This window comes from Curcuma longa, chromosome 5 (assembly GCF_044706935.1).
Source record: "Curcuma longa cultivar G26 ecotype Majalengka, Jawa Barat chromosome 5, ITB_CL_G26_1.1, whole genome shotgun sequence".
NCBI classification, from domain to species: domain Eukaryota; kingdom Viridiplantae; phylum Streptophyta; class Magnoliopsida; order Zingiberales; family Zingiberaceae; genus Curcuma; species Curcuma longa.
The window spans coordinates 252,571-275,777 of NC_133865.1; the positions used below are offsets into that span (position 1 = coordinate 252,571).

Genomic DNA, 23,207 nt, shown 5'->3' on the forward strand with positions numbered 1-23,207 from the left:
TCAATTATAATTTTTTGATTTATCTTTTTATAGGTAGTCATAAAATTAATGTATAGAATAGAACTGCTAGGTGGTGGATTTTAATTTTTTTATTACAATGTTAAGGTCTATGTTATGTCTAGGGTAAAATTAAATAACAACAAAGTTTTACTGTAAAATATTTGTAAATTTGAAGCCTGCTGAAATACAACAAATGGTAAAACTTTTCAGGAGTAGAGTAGAGTGAATATTTCTCAATCCGCCGTTTCCTCCGCGGTCCGCCCTCGCTCACCACTATAATCTCCCTCGCCTCGCTCACCACTATAATCTCAATCCGTCTGGCCTGGGGAGCGGCGGCGGGGAGAGCACGTTCCGGACGAAGCTCTCCATGAATTCTGCTCCAGTCTCGCGCACGCTATCGTTCCAACCACGGTTTGGGCCTGACGGCCGCCGGAAACCCTTCACTAAGCAGCTTTCCCAGTTCACATCTCGCCGACGCGTTAAAGCCCTCTCAATGGCATCGAACCAGGGAGGCGCTACCGCTGCTGCCGACAATGGAGGGAGACGAGACGCCGGGGGTCTCGATTTGAAGGAGATTTTGGATGAGATCCACGTCGATTATACCTGCAAGGACCCTCAATCTCTGCGTAGTGGGTGCATTAAAAATCTCATTGGCAATTCTAATTCTTTCCTCGCCCTTTTTTTTTTTTGGGATCTTATTCTCTTCTTCATTTAGGGCCTCTGTCCATTTCCGACTCATCTGGCTCGCTTGAGGGAGCACGGTTTCGTGTTGCATACCAGGTTGGGATTGTGATTTATCTTATCTTAATTTGCAATTGGTTGCTTTGACTCCTTTGATCTCTTGCTATACGCTTTGTCGAAACTGCATTCATTTTCCTTAGGGCCTTCCGGGGGCGTATAGCGAAGCTGCGGCAGCAAAGGCATATCCTAACTGCGAAGCGGTTCCGTGCGAGCTGTTTGAGACTGCTTTTGATGTGAGCTTTGCCGTATTTCATTTTTCCCCGGAATTCTATGGTGTTTTTCCAAAACCGTAAATAATGATCTTGCAAATTTTGTGCGATGTTATCCAATCCCTTCATTTTTGATACCTAAATAGAATTTCCATGCCTTTAAAAATTCCTACATTTAGATTTCAATTGTCATAGATGTTCATGGTCCTCCAGAAAACTGCCCCAAAAATCGGATGTTGTAGTGGCGTGTTTAAAAATAAAAGTCAATATTATGATATTAAATCATGAACAAAAATCAAAAGAATCCCTTCTTGATTTGAAACATCAAATAGCAAGCACCCTCCTTGATCTCATCAAAGGACATCCCATTAGAAGGACATTCCATCCGATTGTCAGAAAATCATAAATATCTTTAAACCTACCAAAATCCATCACCCATCTATCCAAAATAATCAGATGGATGACCCAACTAGCATAATGTGTGCACCTAATAGAGATGTTTAGCAGTTTTGTCAAAATTGTTAAATTCATCTAGAAATGCTACATTTACATTTTAATCATAATTGCTTTGAGCATCTAGTAGTTTTGACCAATGCTACATGAGTTATAAATTTTAAAATAAAGTTATCATGAAAAATAATCTTTTTACAAATAAATTAGCATAGGAGAGTTATAAAATCTATAAGTTTAAGAGAAAATTAAACATTTTTTAAAAATAAGTGGCATATAAATAAAAAAGTATAACTATAACATATTTGGTAAAAATTGTCAACTTCATCTAGCAATTGTGGTCAAAATTGATAAAATTATCTAATAGTTTTAGTTAAAATTGCTAGGACCATGGCAATTTTGGCAAGAATTGTTACTGGACTATTTTTAAGTCATTTAATCACTTAAAAATGAGTGGACTTTAAGTTGTTTGATCATTTTAAAGTATGAATGGACTTCAAGTCCTATTAGAGTGTGTCTAGAAATTTAAATGTTGTAGGCTTAGTAGAGTAAAAAAAGAATATATAGAGTTCAAGTTTAGTAGTAGTAAACATAGCAAGATAATTGTTAAGATGGGAGATGACAAAATATCTGTAACTAAAAGTTTTAAGTATTTAAGATTGTTTTTACAAAAGGATACAAGGGTTGATAGAAATATTTTACATAAGATACAAACAGGATGATGAAATGAAGGAGGATATCAAGTGTTCTTTGTGATTGTAAAGTACCTCTAAAGCTCAAAGGGAAGTTTTACAAAATAATAGTTAGATCTACTTTGATGAATGTTGGGCTAGAAAATGAGCACACAAATAGAAAATGAGAGTCATAGAGATGAGGATGATAAGGTGGATGCGTGGACATATGAAGATAGACAGAAGAAAAATAAGAATATTAGAAAGAAAGTAGGATTGCACCTATTGAGGGAAAACTCTAATAGACATGTTTAAAATGGTATAGACATGTACCAATAAATTTTCCAGTTAGGCATTGTGAGACTATAACAAATGTGCAAATTAATCGAGAGAGAGGGAGACGAAAGAAGACTTAATTAACAATATTAAAATAAGATAAAATTCATTTAAATATAAATGACAATATAGTAAGGGATCGAGTCCAATGATGTAGGAGTATTCATATAATCGACTTCATTTAGTGGAATAAGACTTGGTTGCTATTGTATCAATTATACAATTTATATATATTAGGAACAAATAAAACATCATATTAATTATAAATAAGTAAACTCATGATATTTCATTTCCATTAAGTCAATTCATTTAACATTATGTTGTATCCAAGTTATAGATTTTAATGTATGCGGGACAATGAGTTATGACACATTATAACCCTCCCACACTAATATTGTACCTATATATTGACCATATGAAAAATTCTACTACTTTTTGTTTTTTTGCTTCTGCTGCTACTTTTTCTTTTTATTCCTTTTGCATAATCTTATAAGATCTTTGCTTGAGACATATATTTATCTTGTTGGCATAAACTTTAGTTTCATGCTAGAGTTTCAGTATGTTATACTTTTATCACCATGTTGTATTGACACTTTACATGGATTTTACTCTATTAATATGTTTCTTTTTTTAACTTCAAAATTAAGAGAATAATAATTAAATAATTAAAATTTTTATCATTCTATACCAGTATGTTGACATTTTGGCATTTGTTAAAGGGAAGAGTTTAAAATGAGATTTACTTATTTAATCCTTTTTATTTGAATTTTATTTTTTAATGATACTATATTAATTAGATATTTGAATTAAAAAGCAATTACTCAATTTTGTTTTAATGTGTTTTTGATAAATTCATATAATTTTTAGTTCATTTTTATGTAACTTATTTACTTTTAAAAATAAAATTTTGCAATATGCAATTAGAAAATCACTTGAATTAAAATTTTAGAGAAACGACAAAAGTAATCCTAGGAAAGACTTGGACAGGCAAATAATCTAAGTAATCCATTCTCAATCTATTGGTCCTAGTAAAGACCGGGATAGACGAATAATCTATGTAATCCATTCTCTCTGCCATCCATTGCTGACTTATCTGCTCAAGTAAACAGACCCTTAGTGTAACAAAATAGCAAAGCTAGTTTGAGGAATTCAACATGTTGGGGCATTAAGGAAGACCCTAGATTGTCTCTCAATAAATTGGTTAAGGGACTTTAGTCAGATCCATAGAGAGTCAAATCATTCGTATCACTATAGAATTGGCTTGTCAAAGATTATAAATATTAGATAATACCTTTAGCTTTTCTATGTTTCAAGCATAACTTGCTACCTCATCTGAGAAACAACCTGCTATCACTTGCCTTAAGAGTAGATACTACTTATCACATCATTCCACAATATAATAGAAGATGAGAAATGCCTAACTCTCAAGTGATAGACCATAACAAGAAATATCTTTTTGTCATGGCATTCAATTTTAGTAGGGGATAAATATAAATGATAATATAGTAGGGGATAGAGCTCAATGACATAGAAAGATCCATATAGCTAACCCCACCTAGTGGGATAATGTTTGGTTGTCGTTGTATTCAATTTTAGTAATAATATGCAGAAATAAGGAATATTGTGGAGATCTTTTAAATGAATAAGTAATTGATCCTATAGGTGAACATTCATTAAGAGATGAAGACAAGGAAGAACTTTGAATTTTAAATTATGATTTATTGTAACTACACCGACATTGACAGACATAGGAAATGCATTGGTATCTTCAGACAAGAATTACAAGATTGGCATAGATGGAGGTAGTTACATGAATGAAATCTTCACCTCGTAGATTGAAAAAGTACATTATATGAGATGGTTTGCATGAGTCAAGCATTTTTCCCATCCACAAAAACATTCACTCTCACCATACCAATCTATATTGTGAGAAAAAATGATTTTAATGCTTAACTGACAAACATTAATTTACTTCTCAATTAGAGGAATTGCTATCTTACTGTGTTGTATTTGAGCATTTATCTCTGTCCATTGATTTTATGATAGATTTTATTCTTTCAGTTATAGTGCCAGCACTCTTATCTCTAATGTTGTCAAATATTACGGGCATTCATGTTAACTCCCCAATTGGACAACCATGGATGATAAGGCAAATATTCTAGAAAATTTCACTTCTAGTCATTTTAAGTTTGAATTTTCCTCTGGAGAATGACACAAATAAAAACAGATAACTTCAAAATAAATTATCTACTAAAATAAATTGGTTTTTTGTCTGAATATTTCAATTTTATTTTGTTCTACTTTGTTTAAAATACAATTTTTATATTTTTTTACTATTTCTAGCTAACGTAGTTTATTTTACTCAAGTTCTATGAGACTATATTATTGCAATTCACAAATTTGTCAAACTTATGGATTAGATTGTCATCTCAGCGTTATATTCATTCAATGAATAGGTAATTCTTTTGTAGAATATTTTCTTCTTTCTCATCAGATTGCTGATTATGGCATGCAACCTTGAGAGATGTTGAGGTGCATGGATCTATGGTCACTCTACCAACATTCCCTTCAATTTAAGCCTGGGGCAACTGTATTTAGTAACATTTGCCATGACTCTTACATTTCATTTTATTGTAAGGCATGGCTTTTTTTATCTTATCTGACATCCTACCTGAACGAATTTGGTTTGCATTTATTGATTTGCTTGTAACCGAAGTTTTACAATAACTCACTTAGCAAGAAATATGAATGAACTTTATCCTTTTTAATAGTAGGGAAAGACCTAACAAAACTTTAGTTAATGTAACAAATAATGATTTAATTGAGATAAATATTACTAGTTATAGCTTTGCATAGGCTCAGCGAAAGATAGGATCCATGTTGCCTATCTCAAATTGGAGAGGTAATGGTATGCTTCAAATGAATGGAAAGCATCATAGGTGGAAATAGTCTTTACACAAAGCTAAACATTAGATGTAATGCTACACTTCAAATAAGAGAAGAGCATCATGGCCACTTTTAATTATACAAATTCAAAAGGTAGAAATTCTTTTAATATGCATGCAACTATGCTTGGTAATTTAAATAAATAGAATATTCTTGTTGGTAATCAAACTTTACTATTCTCTGATAATATACACTAGAGTCCTATCACAGGACTCAATAAACTACTAATTGAAACTATTTAATTGCCAATCAAAGAGTGGGTGTTACCTACAAACTGATCATCCTGTTATGATCTTGCAGGCAGTTCAACGTTGGCTTGCTGATCGAGCAGTTCTACCTATTGAAAATTCACTTGGTGGCAGCATCCATCGCAATTATGATCTTTTACTGAGATATAATTTGCACATTGTTGGGGAAGTTAAACACGCTGTTCGGCATTGCTTACTAGCCAATCATGGTGTGAAGAAACAAGATCTGAAAAGAGTTCTTAGTCATCCTCAGGCACAACTTTCATTTTCCCTCTCTTGTTTTTTTTTTTCTTTCTCTTGATTCAATTTTCCTTTTTTTTAACAATAAAGATGTTATGATAACTTTAATTTTTTCAGGCTCTTGCTCAATGTGAGAATACGCTCGCAAAACTAGGAGTCATCAGAGAAGCTGTCGATGATACAGCTGGAGCTGCAAAGGTAAGATGCCTATGCTTCAGTACTTATCCATGTTTTCTTTTCTTGTTCCTCTTTTGGGAGTCAGTTTATGAAGCACTAGGTTACTAAACATTGAAAGGGAAATTAAATTTAGCTTTGTAATTTAAACTTGACTATTGCTAAACATGGGCTAATTTCAATTTAATCTGCATTATTTATGTGAACTTGCTCGGCTCAGTTTGTTGCTACCAACAAACTCGAAGATGCTGGGGCTGTTGCCAGTTCCTTGGCTGCTGAAATATATGGGTTGAATATCCTTGACCATGACATTCAGGTGATAATGTTTGTTTCTCATTGATTTGTTTCATATATTTAATTGCTGCACAACTGATTCCATATATTCATCAAATTAGGATGATCCTGATAATGTTACTAGATTCTTGATGCTCGCCAGGGAACCCATAATTCCAGTCAATGATAAGCCATTTAAGGTAACGATTTGGTGACTGGAAAATTGAATAGTACTTAATGCTAAATGCACCAATGCATTCTCTATATTGAGTCTTTTTTATAACAACTTTGTATTAGTCATATTCATCAGTTTTGTAAGATTAGACTATTTTATTTTTATTTTTGTGTTAGACAAGCATAGTTTTCTCTCTTGAAGAAGGCCCAGGTGTGCTTTTCAAGGCACTTGCAGTTTTTGCTATGAGGGATATCAACCTAACAAAGGTTTGCCATATTGATTCAACTTATATAGGCTTGTTTGAGTTTTGTAATATTTAGTTGACATATAACTTACCAGTGATTTTTCAGATCGAAAGCCGTCCCAGGAAAAACCAGCCTTTCCGTATATCTGAAGATGGCAATAATGGGCGTTTAAAGTATCACATTGCAGTAATCATGATTTCTCGTTGCATATTTGTTTCCTGCATAGTAAGATATTGAGAATTTTGTTCAATTTTTAGGCACTTTGACTACCTGTTTTATGTCGATTTTGAGAAATCAATGGCTTCTGAAAATGCACAAAATGCCCTTAGGCATTTGAAGGTATGTATTTTCCTTTATATAGTTTATGTTCCTTTCCTCGTCTAAAACTTAGCTTGGACTTTTTCCTTTACAGGAATTTGCAACATTCTTGAGAGTGCTAGGAAGTTATCCTAGGGACTTGAATGAGGGATAGCTTGCTTGATGAAGATGATGAAAGATTATGGTAATGATAGTTGCATCTTAAACTAAGTTTTAGCCATTTCTTCATGCATGAGAAAAATATAATTCTATGAAGAGGATGGAAGATATATGGAAATTATAGTTACATCTTAAACTAAGTTTTAGGCATTTTGCCATGAGTGATATGATAGCATTGCCATATCAGTTTGTTATACATGTTGATGTGGTTGTGTTATCATAATATATATATATATATTTTTTCAAAAAACTAATATAGGAAGCATGAAACTTTTTCCCAAGTATGTACTAAGAAGGGACATAAAATAACTATAATAATCATAAAGTTCTAAATGCATAAGAGAAATAATACAAAGTAATTAAACCAATGCATAAAGTTCAAAAGGTTGGAGGAAATTTGATGCGATGATGGCCAGGATTGATGTCGGACCCCTCGCAAAGGAACTCCACCATTGATAGTAGAATCACCTAGTTGGCCTCAAGTAATTTCAAATCTCTGACTGGACATGGAAAGTCGTGGATGTGGTACCAGAGAGTATATGGCGTTGTCGGATGTCATTGAGGAAGGGATGTGTGGTATCTGCTCCGAGTGGTGGGAGGGGGTTAGCATGAAGTAGGGAAGAAGTGACAATCTTAGGTAAAGTTTTAACTAAATAGAGATCCCATCCAGGTTAATGAGTTTGGTTTGGGCATCACCTGTACATGTGGCCCTGTCAAATATAAGAAAAATGGTGAAACTTTACTTCATAGTTTGCCTGTATCCTTTAACTTCTGCTTGTGATTACGTTTCCGCATGTAAGCCGAGTAAATTTGGATAATATTTGAATGCTCATGTCGTGCAGGTACGGTTGGTGTTCATCATTCTTGTTGCCTATCTGTGCAAGATTTTTATGGGTTATCTTTGAATAGTAGAATGACAGTCTAGTATGTAATAAAGCCGCATTTCTTTCCTCTCTCTAATTCTCCAAATAATGTATTTATAAATGCTTCTTCAGAGTTTATTAAAGTTTGTTTGAATGTTGCTTTAATTTCTTTTCCTGGAAGTAGTCCTAAGGTAAGCATGATGCAGTGGTAAAGCGTTTAGTAGATTAATTAAATTATTCATGATTTGAATCTCAGTTATTACGGTGCACTGTAAAATATTTTTTCTTCAACAACATGATGAAAAATTTAAGACGTTGAGAGTTAGGTGAGGGACTATTTGTATTTTTGAATTTATTCAATGGATGAATTAAAAAGGAGGTCTCCACTTCTAAAATTAATTTGGTAGTTGAGCTGTAAGAGTCTTTGGATTATTAAAATAACAAATAGTGGTGTTTGTTGTCTCATTTGATCTCTGCCAATCTAATCACTGCAGACTCTTTCCCATTCCTGGACTTGGCCGTGAGGCTGATGTTGTGTATTTCATAGGCAAATCTTGATATGAACAACCAAACTGCTCAGCTAACACCTCTCCGGCTTCTTCCTTTCTCCAAATGCTGAAAACAGATTTACGAATAGTAACTCTAAATTCCTAATGAGATGATTATTGCTCTTTAGTTCTATAAACTTGATGATGCAGAGATTAAAATAAATTCACAAAGAGATATGTTGAAGTGCTTTTAATGTTCAATTTTAATAATAGTTAATTTTTGAAAAGAAAATTCTGTTAAATCCATTTTATAAACTAGTTTTAAATTTTAACTTTAAACATTATAATTTATTCAATTGATTATTTGTCTATACCAGTCATAGTTTATAGTTCTAAATATTTTTCAAATTCATAGCATTTTGTTAAATAGTTCGTTTTATATTTTTATATTGATATGGTTAAGTGATAGCAACATTTTTTTTATTAATTACAAATAGTGATGTGATTTGAGTGGATGTGTTTAAGTTTTTAACTTAGAACCAAACTGGACTACTAAAGAAATTATAATTCAGTTTTTCTATAAAAAAATACAACTTTATTCTAATTTCTATAATTAATAATTACTCCATGTTAAAAAAATGGATAATTAAGTATATTAATTTGAATTAGGTTGGAGTAAATAAATCAAATTAGATTAATAAAATAAAAGTGAATTAGATGAAATTGAAAATGATTTTAGAATTGAACCAAATAGAATTAACATATAAATTAAACTGCAATTGAATCAAATTATCAATTTAATTTAAGCTCAACTAAATTCATGTCAAAATATTATATTTTAGAAAAATTAAATTCTTAATTGGTGCACATAGACTGATCAAATTTTAATATGCATTGATAATCACTTTTAGATTTATGCCTTTTGTCCAAACGCCAATCAAAGATTAGATTAATTGACTATGCCTTGTGACGTGAGATCAAGATGTCTCCATGACCACTCTTTGTGCCATATTCAATAGTGTTGCATAGCCGCGATCAAATTATGCTGTCAAATTCATTTTGCTCTAGTTATGCTCCCTTGACTACCCTCCTTGCTATAATTAGATGACTATTTGACACCGATATCCTGAATCTACAACATCCTAGATTCAAGCCCTTAAGGTGGCTAAGATTTCCTATCTTTTTGATCGACCTCATTGTCCTCCTCACCGCCTATCTTAAGGTCAAAATCGAAGTCGAGACAATACTCTCCTCCATCATGACCAACTGTAGTTTCTTAATTTACCTTCTCACATATGGTTATGGGACCGACCGTGTGGGGTCGCTGGTGTAGCGGATTCTACCTTTTGCAGAAGAAGATAAGGTCATCGAGGCCACCACGACATATTGTCAAACTCGACCACCATTATTGTTATCTAACTTACCGCCAAACTCTAATTGAGCAAAAATCAAAAGGAAGTCATTTTTTTGGACACCTCAATCGCTTCTCCTGTTGTAACCTAACTGTCATTGTAAATCCGCTTTTCAAAAAATGATAAATCCCAATTAGTCTCATTGACTATCCCTAGGGGTGACCGGCTCGGTCCCACGGAAGTTTCCCATCGACCACCAGGGTAAATCGGGAAGTGCACGCAGCGGCCAACCTAGACGCCCAGCATCCTTTGATTGCGCTCCCTATTTAAAGAAAAATTCCTACAAATAGTAAATCCGCTTTTCAAAACAATATCATATAGCCTATTAAAAATTCTATATAAGTTATAAATTTAAAAAATAAAAAATAATGGAAATCAAAATAATTTTATTAATATCATAAAAATTAAAAAAAATACTACATATGCTATAAATTTAAAAATAAAAAAAATGTTATGTAGTACTTTTGATAAAAACTATTTCATGATATCTAAATTTTAAATTTTAATATGTAGAAGTACTTCAGGAGGCAGTCCATCCATACTCTTAAAAGTGACCAACAACTAAAAAGTGATTATATAACAATTTCAATTTAAAATTACTTTATGATCATTATCTATTCAAATTGTAAATTTAAATATATAGATATACTACAGTAGACCACTAAAATCTTTCATGCTTTTATTGTGATAAATAAAATTTTGGACTTTTCTAATAGGTTAAAATGGATCACACATGCCTTGTTTTCACATCAATTATTGTTTGTGGTTTCTCTGCATCTTTATAATTGATTCTTGGATCTATTGCAGAAATATTTGAGTCCCATTGAAAATATTGTCACAATTACTGTAGTTGTTAATTTATACTTGCACCTATTGAAAAATATTGAAAATATATTAAGAGAATTATTTTTTATCATGAAGGTACTATTCTACACCACAAAAGGTACTATTCTACACCACTTCTCTTATATTGTCACTCGATATGTGAGTTACGTGCATATCATGATACAAATAAGGCTACTTCTCTTGAAGATATTATTAGATTAGATATGTGTATATTTGTAAAAGTTTATATAGATTTGATTGATTTAGTTATCATCTTTAGTTAATCTCATTCCTTATAAATAGTTATCAAAATTAGGAATTTATTCATATTTATCTAAGTTTGCTAGACATCAAAATAATAATATATAATTTTATTATTATGATCAATAATATCCATTCATTCTAAAGCATTATATGGTATTAGAACCTTTGGCTCACGCCCTTAAATCCTCTAAAACCCATGCCAATGTCTAGCTTGTTGGTGCTAAGAGCACCACAGTGAACCCAATATTTTGATGTATGACAAGTATAAAGTTAGGTTGTTGTGAACTGATGATTTTATATCAACTAAAGTAGATTACTTGACAGATAGAAGTCCTAGTTGAAAATTAAGTAAATTAGCTAAATCCTAATGAAGCTATGCAAGTACAAAATTCTGGTTGAAAACTAGACAGTTGAAAGTCTTGGTTAGAAACCAAATAGAAATGTCCTACTTAGAAACTAGAAAACAAAATCTAAGGAGACAGTTGAGAGCTGTGACTTGGCAGACAAGTGCAAGTGAAGGTAGCTGAAAGTTGTGGCTTGACAAATCACACTAGATGGATCAGTTGGGAGTTGAACATCAAGCCAAAGTACACATGAGTAAAGCTAAAATCAATATCATATTGATTACATGTACCAAGTATAGGGAAGCAAAGTTCGACGATTCTATGCGACCAAGAGGAAGCACGGGTGACTGGTTGGAGATCGTAGCGTCCAAGCGATCGGTATAAATGGAATCCTATGATATAGGAAAGTCAAGTCAAAAGAATGAAGTTGACCTAGCTCTAGGTGATCGAGGGAATCCTAGTCGATCAGGATCGTAGATAACATTTCTTATTGGATAAATGTTGCAGCCATGTTAGCAGACTTCCAAACGATCGGGGATGATTTAGTCAATCGTCATGTCAACATTCGAAGAAGGCCTATAAAAGGAGCTGAGGCAGAGCTTTCAATCATCTCATTCTCAATCATTCTCAACATGCTCGTGCTCACATTCAATCGCAATGCTTTTCAAATGCTACTTTGGTCATGTGTTGCAACATCGCGCTTCATTTTTTGAATATAGCAACTTGAGCATAACACTATCATTACATTGTTGTCGTATATTATTGTATTCTTGTATGCTTTATTTTTTAGGTTCTTTTTAAGGTTTCTCTTCCTCTAGAATCTTTCTAAAAATGAGTTAATCGTAATAAGAATCAATTTATTTATATCACGCATTCTTACAATTTATGTTATAAAAATCTTGCATGCTTAACTTAGGAAATATTATTATCAAGTTTGTCATATACCTGCTTTAATTGCTTATTTTTTCCGATACATTACTCTATTTATATTGTTTAGAGTTATTTTTCGTTCTTTAAAACTCGTAAAATTAATAATGCTCTAGCGTGAAGTTTGATCCTACACTGTTGGGATCGTCCCAGTGCAATGCGCGTGTCTACACGTTCCGTAAACGTGCGCAGCGGAAATATAACAAATAATTGAACTAATTATTATCATACACATGCTTGCATAGCAGGAAATAATAGCATACAAGGCTTGGCAGGAAATTAAAATTTTTCAGAATAACATTTATTCTACTTGCATAAATAAAATTTGCAGAATAAAATTATTCTAAATGTGTACCTCGCGATGACAATGTTGAGCCGTGTTGAATCAATCGAGCGGTCCTCGTCTGAATCCCGCCTCTACTAGTGATCCACGCCAAGCTCCCGTCTGGACGGCTTCGGAAGCCACGAGTCGTGTCATCGTCTTCGGTACTAGCCGATGATCGACGACGATCGAATCGAGAGGAAAGCCTAATTCCGAAAACTGCGCAACAATGTGTGTCGCGATCGTTCCGGGACTTTCTAACTATCATCGAGAATCGTATTCCCGATGTAGTTTATCGATGGTCAACCATTGACCGCCGATAACGAACAAATGGTCGGAACCCTTCCGATCATGATGGAATGTTCTCCGGAAATAACTATCATCGACGAACACTTTATTGATAGTCGACTGTAACTCTTCACGAGAGCTCCGGCGACTGGATACCGAGAAAGTTCTTTCACAAGAGATATCTAGGTTTTTCTTCTCCTCTGGTCGCCATCCACAATACAACACTGCCTGCTAGTGTCCAACACCGGCAGCAAAAGGGAAAACAAAAAACCCATAAAACAGAGCAAGCAATCTCTCTGTTTCCTCCGGTCAGTCAACAACCTTCCCATGTTGTTTCTCGCAACTCACATCAGGGAAGAAACTGAATCCGAAACTGGAGCCGACAGCGCAAGGTCGCGATCTTCTTCTCCCATCTGTGAACGCTCGAAGAAGCGATCGGCAAGCAATCGCCGGACTGAAGTGAGCTCCGATTCCCTTTTATCACCCACGCGAAGCGCCAGCCGGAAGACCACCGTGAGCGCCGGAAGACCACCGCGGGCTTGATGCCGCGACCGCCGGAAGTCCTCCGCGACTTCTGGAAGATCCACCGCTAGCTCGATGCCGCCGTGCCTTCGTTCGCGGATCTCAGCAAGGAAGAGGAGATGTCGGTGATGCACAGCGAGGAAGAAGAAACCTTCGGCGGCTTAGGGTTTTGGGAGAGCAGCAGTAGGGAGGCAGGCGCCGCGAAGAAGATCTGCAGGAGCTCCTCTCGCGCAGGCGCTACAGAGATCGCGATCAGAATTCTGTGAGAAGCTACAGTATTTAACCGATTAGGGTTTGGTTGATTGGTTTAGCCTGAACCGGATTTTGAAATGAACCAAAACCAAAACAGAACTTGATTCAGATTAAACCAGATCATGTTACTGTAGCGAATCGAATCAGACCGGCTTCAAGACTAATTCGCTTGGTTCACTAACCAAACGAATTCCGATTTGATCCAAATCAGTTTTGTTCATTTCGTCTTCACAAAATGAAGCTCCTCATCACCTCCGTTCTACCAAAACCTCTTCCATCGTGAGCCAAACCAAGTTGGTTCAATTTGATTCAAAACTGAATCATCTGGTTCACTAACCAAACGACCTCTGATTTGAACGAAATCAGTTTCATTCGTTTCGTCTTCGTAAGACGAGTTCCATCATTTTGTCCATTGTCTGGTTCAACCAGATTTTATTTCTCTCGTTCTGAGAATCTAATTCTCAAACTCGTTTTAAGTCCTTCGGAGAACTTGTAGTGCGTGTGACCCAATAGGTTCCCGGCTATGTTGGCCGTCCGTAATTAACCATTAAGTACGGAACGATCATGAGTGATACCTAGTAGTATATTATGATCCCCAATTGACCGAAAAATCAACGATTGATTCTAGAACGTCTTCTAAACCCTTCAGCAGCTCTAATTAAACGTGTCTCATTCCTTTCACCGTCTTATACCCGCTTGGTTCAGGACATGGTCTATGTGTCGGTCCCCACTAGGCTGACTACGTCACACCTAGCCCAAGCTGCTTTCTTGTCCTGTGGATTCAAGTTACTCGTACACGTATCCAAGAGTACTGTACTCTTAACATGTAACGCTTTGGCCAAAGACTTTTAGTAACAATCCTGACAAGCGGCCGCAAGGTATACGTCTCCCTTTTCAAGGAGCGGTGAATCCTCTGTGGACTATTCAAACACCTTCGGACACTTCGACTTATACCCAATCATCTCGGGTCCACACCTCCTTGGAGATGCTTACTTAAGATGTCAAAGTATAAGCCTCCATGACCAAGGTGACTTGAATACCGCAAGTCAAAGGAAACTCGCACTTAAGCTGCATTGAGATCTTCATTGACATATATATAGAACCATATGAAGTCTCAAGACAGGTCACTCCAATGAACTGGTTACCTTTAACCAACATCCACGTTTAACTCTCAACATCTAATGTTGACAGCAGTGAGATCAGCTGCTTGGCTAACCAAGGAGTTCAAAACATGCTAGTCTCGACAAAATCGATGACATCCGTACTCATCAATCCTCGACTAGGGATAATTCCAATACATTCATAATTACACGTGTAGAGATGCTTACTAGTTGTGATCCAATCACAAATTCTCTTACGCTATGAATCGTATTGCGGACATTCAGTATTTGAGTTTAAGATCCAATCAAACACATATGGAATGTGCACTCAAATAGTGAATTGCTATTTATCCAATAAATAGTATAACCGTAAGGCGATTGCCTTAGGACACCTCTCAAATCTAACATACACAATCTACTTGCATATTTCTAGTGAAGATAGATCAAAGTTGGATGCATAATCTAAATAGTATATTTTTTTAGGTTATCAGATAGGGGTGAAAGGCTTCAAGCTTTGGGATTCTAAGGCAAACAAGGTGGTGATTAGCAGAGATGTAGTACTTAATGAAAGAGTCATGTTATAACTTACTCAGGAGGAAGAGAGACAAATATCAAAAAAATTACAACAATGATAAGACTATAGCCAGACTCAAAGAAGGACAAGTGGATGGGAGCCATGAAGGAGATATAGAGTCATTGCATAAGAACATGATATGAGATTTAGTAGAGCTTCCTGAAGGGAAGAGAGCTATAGGATGCAAGTGGGTATTCAAGAAGAAAGAAGTAGTTTCAGAAAAAGGATAAGGAGAAGTTCACGTCTTGCCTAGCAAAGGGTTACTTATAGAGGATGGGGATTGACAATGATGAGATTTTTTTTTCAATGGTCAGACATACATCTATTAGGGTGGTATTAGCTTTGGTAGCACCTCATGATTTGTAGTTAGAGCAAATGGATGTAAAGATTTGCAGTTGGAGCAAATGGATATGAAGATGACATTTTTTCATAGTGATTTAGAGGAGCATATTTACATATCAAAACCACAAGGTTTTAGTCAGCCTAAGGAAGAGCACTTAGTCTGTAAATTGAAGAAGTCACTTTATAGATTAAAGCAATCTCCAAGATAGTGGTATAAGCATTTTGACTCCTACATGCTTCAAAATAGGTATGAAAGATGTGAGTATGACTATTGCATTTATGTAAAGAGCATTGATGATGATTTACTGATGTGTGTAGGGTATACATATATTTTTACTACTTTTATTGCATATCTTTATACATTTTCATGTTGATACTCTATGTTTATCACATCCTTTATTTATGCATTAGACATATTTTCTCTATTTTCTAGTTCAGAAGTTTGCTCTTGTACTTTTGCATTTGCAGGATGAAAATCGGTGTGAAATAAGACAGAATGAAAGAAGAACAATAAAAGCCAAGACGGAGTCATGCCCTCAACTCAGGAGCAAGCCAACCACGACGCGATAAAATTGTTTTGCACTAGAAAAATCAAATCTAGTGTAAAAACAATGAAATCAATGAAAATCTTAATTTTATCGCGATAAAAAATGATGCAACAACCATGACTCTAATACTACTTGTTGGGAATTAAGTTTTTCTAACTGCATGAATTCTAAAATATGTATGAACTCATATAAAGAAAAATAAAATAACAAGGATCTAGTACGTCATGATTCTATAGCAGAAAATAATTAAATATCAAAGGAAGATGATGAATGTAATTGTAATGGAAAAGTCATTGTCTCTATGTGCCGTCTACGAATCTGAGAAACTTACAGAAGAAGAGGGAGAGCAAGGGGCTGGTATTCTAGTAGAGTTAGGTTGACGATGTCGTAATCTTTCCACCAATGAGGAGCAAAGAGATCTGTCAAAATCCCTAATTCAACCGGAACCATGTCCTATATATATGACCTCATCCATTATCAACTTATTAATGATAATGGTGTGGATTAATATGTTCTACGCATGAACTCTATATTTAATAACTCAATCCCTTAATAAACATAAGGTAGATTATTTAACGAGTTTGGTTTTCTTAATGACACATAGCTGCATGTCACAAATAACGTACGAGCCCACCAAATAGAGAAAAACTCCAACATTTATATCTATTTCTATTAAAGAAAATAGAGTTTAGTATATAATTTAGTTAAAGTTTAACTAAATTATCTAATTTGAGTTAGTTAAGTTTGAATTAAGCTGAATTCAATCAAATCTTATAATTTTTTATGTGGATTTTAAGTTGCAATGACAAATATATTTTCATTATTTACACACACATCAGATCAGAATTTTAATATACATCAACAATTTGAACTGCACGTCAAGCTTATTTGGATAAAAAATAAAAAATAATAATAATTGAGGATGTTCATTTGATTTTAAAATATACAAAATTGAATTCTTTAATCTCTTAATGTTAGGTGAATTTAAGATAGCATGTAAATCAAATTGAAATTAAACTACCTAAGTGGGTAATAAGAGAGGTAGACAAATTGAGAAGAAAATTCTTGTACGGGATCATCAAAATTAGAAAAGTTTCAGCATGGTGTCATGGAGTAGTATCGTTAGACCTAAAAAACTTGAGGGACTAAGATTGTTTGATCTTGGACTTATGAATTCAGTCCTTGCTTGTTCATGGTGTTGGAGTACTTTCGATGATGACTGCCAACATCTATTGAAACTCTGGGTTTTACACACTTACTTTCAGCATGATCATTGGGCAGGAGGTGAAAGGAAGACAAACTGATCAGAGATGCGTTTTTATCAGCTGTGAGTAGTGTGGTGGAAAATGGGGCCAACACTAGATTCTGGAAAGGCAGACTGAGAAGTGATATATTGCTTAAAAATGAATTCCAATCCTTATTCTTAGCCACAACAAACAAAAACATAACTGTAACTCAATTAATTTGGCAAGATTGGCATTTCAATTGGTGTCTAGAGCTGTGGTGGCATACAATGAGTTGATACTACTTCAAGGAGCTACTCAATCTGTTCAATTAGATTCTGATAGCAATGACACTATACTGAAGATGGATGCAACAGGATCATTCTCAGTAAACTCAGTCTACAAACTACTGTCAAATGGTAGCATCAAGTCAGCTGATTTCAGTAATTGAGCAAGAGAGTGTAACACCCGTATTTTCTCCAATTAAGATTATTAGTTAGATTTAGAATAGTTCGTAAAGAGATGGGGGTTAAGTATAGGTAATCCTAATGAATTCATGAAGATTAAGGAGGGATTAATTATTAGGTTGAATAATTAATCATTAAAGTTAGATAGTTATTAGATTGAGTTTTTATGATTAAACCCACTAAAACCAACCCTAATTAATATCATCCCATTAGCTAATGAAAGCCCAAACAATCAGCCCAATTGTTGTAGCCCAATTAAAGAAACCCATAAACCCAATTTGATAGAGGTTAGTGGGTAGGATTTAAACCCGTGAACGCCTCGCCCGTTAAGAAAAGCCATCGCGGTTTTTTCTTCCCCTTCGCCCGCGCGACCTACGCCCCGCGAGACCGCGTCCGCCGCGCGGAAGGCGTCCGCTGTGCCCGATTCTGCCGGCGAAGAGCTCGGAACGGACCAAGGAAGAGGGCTTTAAAGGAACCCTAGCCGAACACCGAAGCCACCTCAGTTTCCCTTCGCCGCCGCCGCGTGGAAAAGCAGAGCCGACGTCGCCTGACCGCCGCCTGCAGCACCGCGACGCCTCTGCTGCGCACAGAGAACGCCGCCGCCCAGCCAACGCTCGACGCCTGCTGTCGGTGTCCAGATCCGCGGCTGCTGCACCCCCAGCCGCCGTCTTCGACGGCCGCCGCAATCCCCTAATCTACCCTGTCCGCGCAAGGAGAAGACAAAGCAGAGGCGGCTCCCTGCTCCCTTGCACTGTTCGCCGGAGAAGCACGAACGCCAACCCACGCCGTGAGCCTTCACCGCTTGCCGTGGAGAAGACGCCGAACGCCGCCGACCTCTGCCCTGTTCTCGCACGAAGAAGAAGACGGATTTCTAATTAATTAGATTAAGTAAGGTAAGTTAATTAATTAAAGTAGTTGATTAAGTAAAGTTTGTTAAACTAGTTAGATTATTGATCTGATATTAATCCATTAAATTGTTAATTAATAGTAAGTTAATAATTAATTAGTAATTAGTTAATTGTTTAATCAGTTAATTAAGTAGTTAATTAGTAAATCAATTAATTAGTTTAATAGTTAGTGTTTGATTAATCAAAGAGGTATATGTTTGATTAATCCAATTGGAAAGGTTAATAGGGTTTAACTAATTAATTGATTAGGTTATGATTAGGTGAAATTTAGATAAGATATAAGAATCATTTGGGGTTATTCTAGGATATGTTATTTAGAGGATGTTTTGTTACAGGAATTTGACTCGTGGATCTAATAGTATTTCGAGGCTCGTATTGTGACGATTCATCAATAAGGTAAGTACCTCTCACCTGCAGTATAAGTAGCTCCGTTCGTATGCATAAATTCATAGTTTTAGTTATTCAAAAATTTATGTATGTATGTGGAGATTTGTTTCTCTTACAGAATGTTTATGAAAATAATTTACCTTGCCTCAGTAATTATGGACTCAGTTCGTCCATGGGTGGGCTCCTAGATCGCCCCTAGGCCCTAGATCGCCTAGTATATGCAAGGTTAAAGAGAAAAGAATGATTAAAGAAAGTATTTTACTTTTATGTGGCATGTGCTTGGACTCAGATCGTCCATGGGTGGGCTCCTAGATCGCCCCTAGGCTCAGATCGCCTAGTAGTACCCTAATGGGTTCGGGATTAGCTACCTCGGATCTATTTAGGGATGCGCGCATAGTTAGCACAATGCCGGGCCCACAGAAGGATGATTATTATTTTCACTTACTATATGTATAAGTTTTCAAAAGTTCATTACTAACTTGAAGTGAAAGTAGTTTTTAAGATCATGTTTAGTTCAGTTATGATTTTAGTCCATGTGCTTGTTATGATGCGTATGCCATGATATTTATCTAGCTTATATGTTTCAGTAGCAATAAATGATAAGCATGAAGATATTTCCTTTTATATTTTTCAAAAGCATGATTTTAAAATATGCATCGTTTTGTGAGTAGGATGGTACTTACTAAGCTTTATGCTTATAGTTTTATTTTCCTTATACTGCAGATAAAGGAAAGGAAAAGTTTTAGGAAAAAGGAGGCAGCTGGAAAAGTGTTTGATGTGTGGTGTCGACGGAACCGCGGAATAAGATCAAGAAATTAAATAAATGTTTATTTTATGTCTAAGAATTATATATTTATTTCTTTTGCTTCCGCATGTTAAACAGAAAAAGAATATTTTAATTGAGTTATTTTATTTAATTAAAAGTTAAAGTAAGTACGTAACGTCTCCCTATTAGTATAAGAAAGAGGGGGGCGTTACAAATGGTATCAGAGCAGGTTCCGCCCTTCCGCCACACTCACATCAAGCATTGACCCTGCCGCCTCCCAAGTAAGAAAGTACATATATGTTTTCCTTTTATGATATCTTTTTATGAATAATATAAAGAAGGATTCTTGACTTAGACATGTTCATGTGTGATATGTTAATAAAATAGTGAAGTATTAATAGAATAGAAATTTTTTCTTTGGCCTTACTTGTCATATATGAATAGAAAGAAATGGCTAGAAAACGTGCCAATTTGGAAGAACACCAAACTACAAAGTGTGGAGGATTCTTAAACTCTATTTTAACAAATGACCAACTGAGTAGAAATAGCATAAATCGGAAAGTGCAGAGTTTCGGTTACTGAAATTAGAATGAAATTTGATATGAAGTATGAATTTTATCTTGAAATCCATGAGGAAGAAGAAAATGAAATTAAGAAACGACCTTTTCTTTCCCTAGACAAATGCTAGTTAAGTGACTTTTTCTATAAAGATGCTTAAATTTCACGTGATAGTCTTGTGGAAGTGAGCATAAATATCAATGTGTCTTGCTACCTATTTCATATTAGATGTGAAATTATAACTTTGAATTGAACACATTTTGCCTGTTTAGAATGATCAACATGGTTTGATGGTTAATCATGGATAACTATAGGTTAGGGAGTAGTCTGAACCTAGCAGGTTCCCAGATTCCATATGTTGGTGGAGTGGGGTATGGTTGTGTAAAATGCATTGGAGTAAAATTTTTATGCATAATTTCTATAATCTGGTTTCTATATTGCTTGTTTAATAGTTGGGATTCTCCATGATCCAGATGCATTCAATAATTGAATTCACTCATATTTTTATGCTTGTGATTTTCTGTCTGTTTAATATTTCTGTTTATTAGTTAAGGAACTTGGATGATTCCTTGCTTATTGATTATAGTTTGTAGAATGCTAATCTTTTGAAATAGATATCTTAGTGGCTAAGTCTGAACCATATGTCATTGGATAACGTCTGATCATTTCTTATTTATTTATCAACGACATGCTTGTAGATTAATTGTATCTGATTCAGTTTTTCCCATTCGTTGCAATCTTGTTGTATTTTCTGTTTCAATTCCTGCATTGCCATCAGACACAAGTATGCAACAGTTCTTTGACACCTGATCCCTGTTTAATCGAATACTGTTCATCTTGTACAATAGTTCAATCATTTTGTTCTTTTTCATTGGTGTCAAATGGAATCATAGACAAACTAGATAAAATGTTGTTATAGAGGTAACTCTCCTAGTATATCTTGGTGTTTTCTTCTACTCAACCCCATTTGATTTCATTGGCCATTGTCTTGATTGTTGATGAGGATGTTGCCTGTCATCACCATTTTCTAAGTTAGGATTGTCAATAGCACGTTATTGCAGTGGCCAGTGAGAAGGATTGCAAAGGATAAATGTTATCGCTAATGAGGGTAAACTGCATTGCTTTTAGAATTGGTCAATTATCATCATTTTGGATGCAATGGCTCCTGCTCCCAAATTATTGATGACTAAGTTGCATAATCTCCAATTAAGTCGATGAAGTGTCCATTGACAATCAAGGTGTCATGCACATTGTTTCAGATCTAATATATATATATAACTAAAATAATAAAGGAAAATGTGTAATCGAAAGAGTTCATTGCTTTATTTGTGAACTTCAGTAGTTGATTGCTACATCTATAAAATGCCTATAGAAAATCGTAAGAATTGAGTACAATTGTATTGAGCTGAGTCTTTTTACTAAATTAAGAGGAGTGTTACAGAATGATTCCAGAATATGTGATATTCTTTGAACTAGCTTAAAGGTAGAATGTTAGGCACTTGGTTGTAAAATGTGATAACCTAGGTGTTTTAAATATATACAATGTAGATAATACTCTACAAGGATGGGATATAGATGATGAATTTATAGTAGAAGACTCGGGAATTCTATCCTAGACACAAAGATTACAGTCGTGGAGAAAAGTCTGACAGCAGCAAAAAAAAAAAAAAAAAAATCCAACAAGTTAGCAGATGAGAAGTTCTAGTCAGGTCAATTGAATACGTAGAACACAAGGTAAGATCTTTTAGCATGTGAGTGATGAGAGATTGTGGTAACAACTTGCATTTTTCTGTCTAGTAGTTTTAGTTGATTGACGAAGGATTCTATTGATAGATAGTTGACTTGATTAGTTAGCTAAACTTAGGTTGAGATACCAACCAATAGAATGTGTTCAGTTGACATAGTTGATGAATCAATCAATTAAGATAGCTGTTGGCAAAATCAAGAGTTCAAGGAAGCAACTTGGGAATGGAAAGAAGATATGAGATAAACATACCCAGGAGTGTTCTAAGTTTCGAGGACGAAACTTTTATAAGGATGGGAGTATTGTAACACCCGTATTTTCTCCAATTAAGATTATTAGTTAGATTTAGAATAGTTCGTAAAGAGATGGGGGTTAAGTATAGGTAATCCTAATGAATTCATGAAGATTAAGGAGGGATTAATTATTAGGTTGAATAATTAATCATTAAAGTTAGATAGTTATTAGATTGAGTTTTTATGATTAAACCCACTAAAACCAACCCTAATTAATATCATCCCATTAGCTAATGAAAGCCCAAACAATCAGCCCAATTGTTGTAGCCCAATTAAAGAAACCCATAAACCCAATTTGATAGAGGTTAGTGGGTAGGATTTAAACCCGTGAACGCCTCGCCCGTTAAGAAAAGCCATCGCGGTTTTTTTCTTCCCCTTCGCCCGCGCGACCTACGCCCCGCGAGACCGCGTCCGCCGCGCGGAAGGCGTCCGCTGTGCCCGATTCTGCCGGCGAAGAGCTCGGAACGGACCAAGGAAGAGGGCTTTAAAGGAACCCTAGCCGAACACCGAAGCCACCTCAGTTTCCCTTCGCCGCCGCCGCGTGGAAAAGCAGAGCCGACGTCGCCTGACCGCCGCCTGCAGCACCGCGACGCCTCTGCTGCGCA

General features: G+C 35.3%; 1 protein-coding gene and 1 long non-coding RNA gene across 2 annotated transcripts; both read left to right on the top strand.

Annotated features, from left to right (window-relative positions):
- The first annotated feature begins 223 nt into the window (after positions 1 to 223).
- On the top strand, positions 224 to 8,252 carry LOC141829186 (arogenate dehydratase 2-like). Its single transcript, XM_074716601.1, has 12 exons — positions 224 to 629; positions 716 to 780; positions 882 to 974; positions 5,654 to 5,854; positions 5,959 to 6,039; positions 6,236 to 6,331; positions 6,411 to 6,488; positions 6,640 to 6,729; positions 6,814 to 6,881; positions 6,966 to 7,047; positions 7,121 to 7,210; positions 8,028 to 8,252. The coding sequence occupies exons 1-11, from the start codon at positions 368 to 370 to the stop codon at positions 7,178 to 7,180; spliced, it is 1,176 nt and encodes a 391-aa protein (XP_074572702.1). The 5' UTR covers positions 224 to 367; the 3' UTR covers positions 7,181 to 7,210; positions 8,028 to 8,252.
- Positions 8,253 to 18,338: 10,086 nt separating this feature from the next.
- LOC141828804 (uncharacterized) lies at positions 18,339 to 20,066 on the top strand. Its single transcript, XR_012601832.1, has 3 exons — positions 18,339 to 18,839; positions 19,190 to 19,250; positions 19,965 to 20,066. It is a non-coding gene; the product is annotated as an uncharacterized LOC141828804 (long non-coding RNA).
- The last annotated feature ends 3,141 nt before the right edge of the window (positions 20,067 to 23,207 follow it).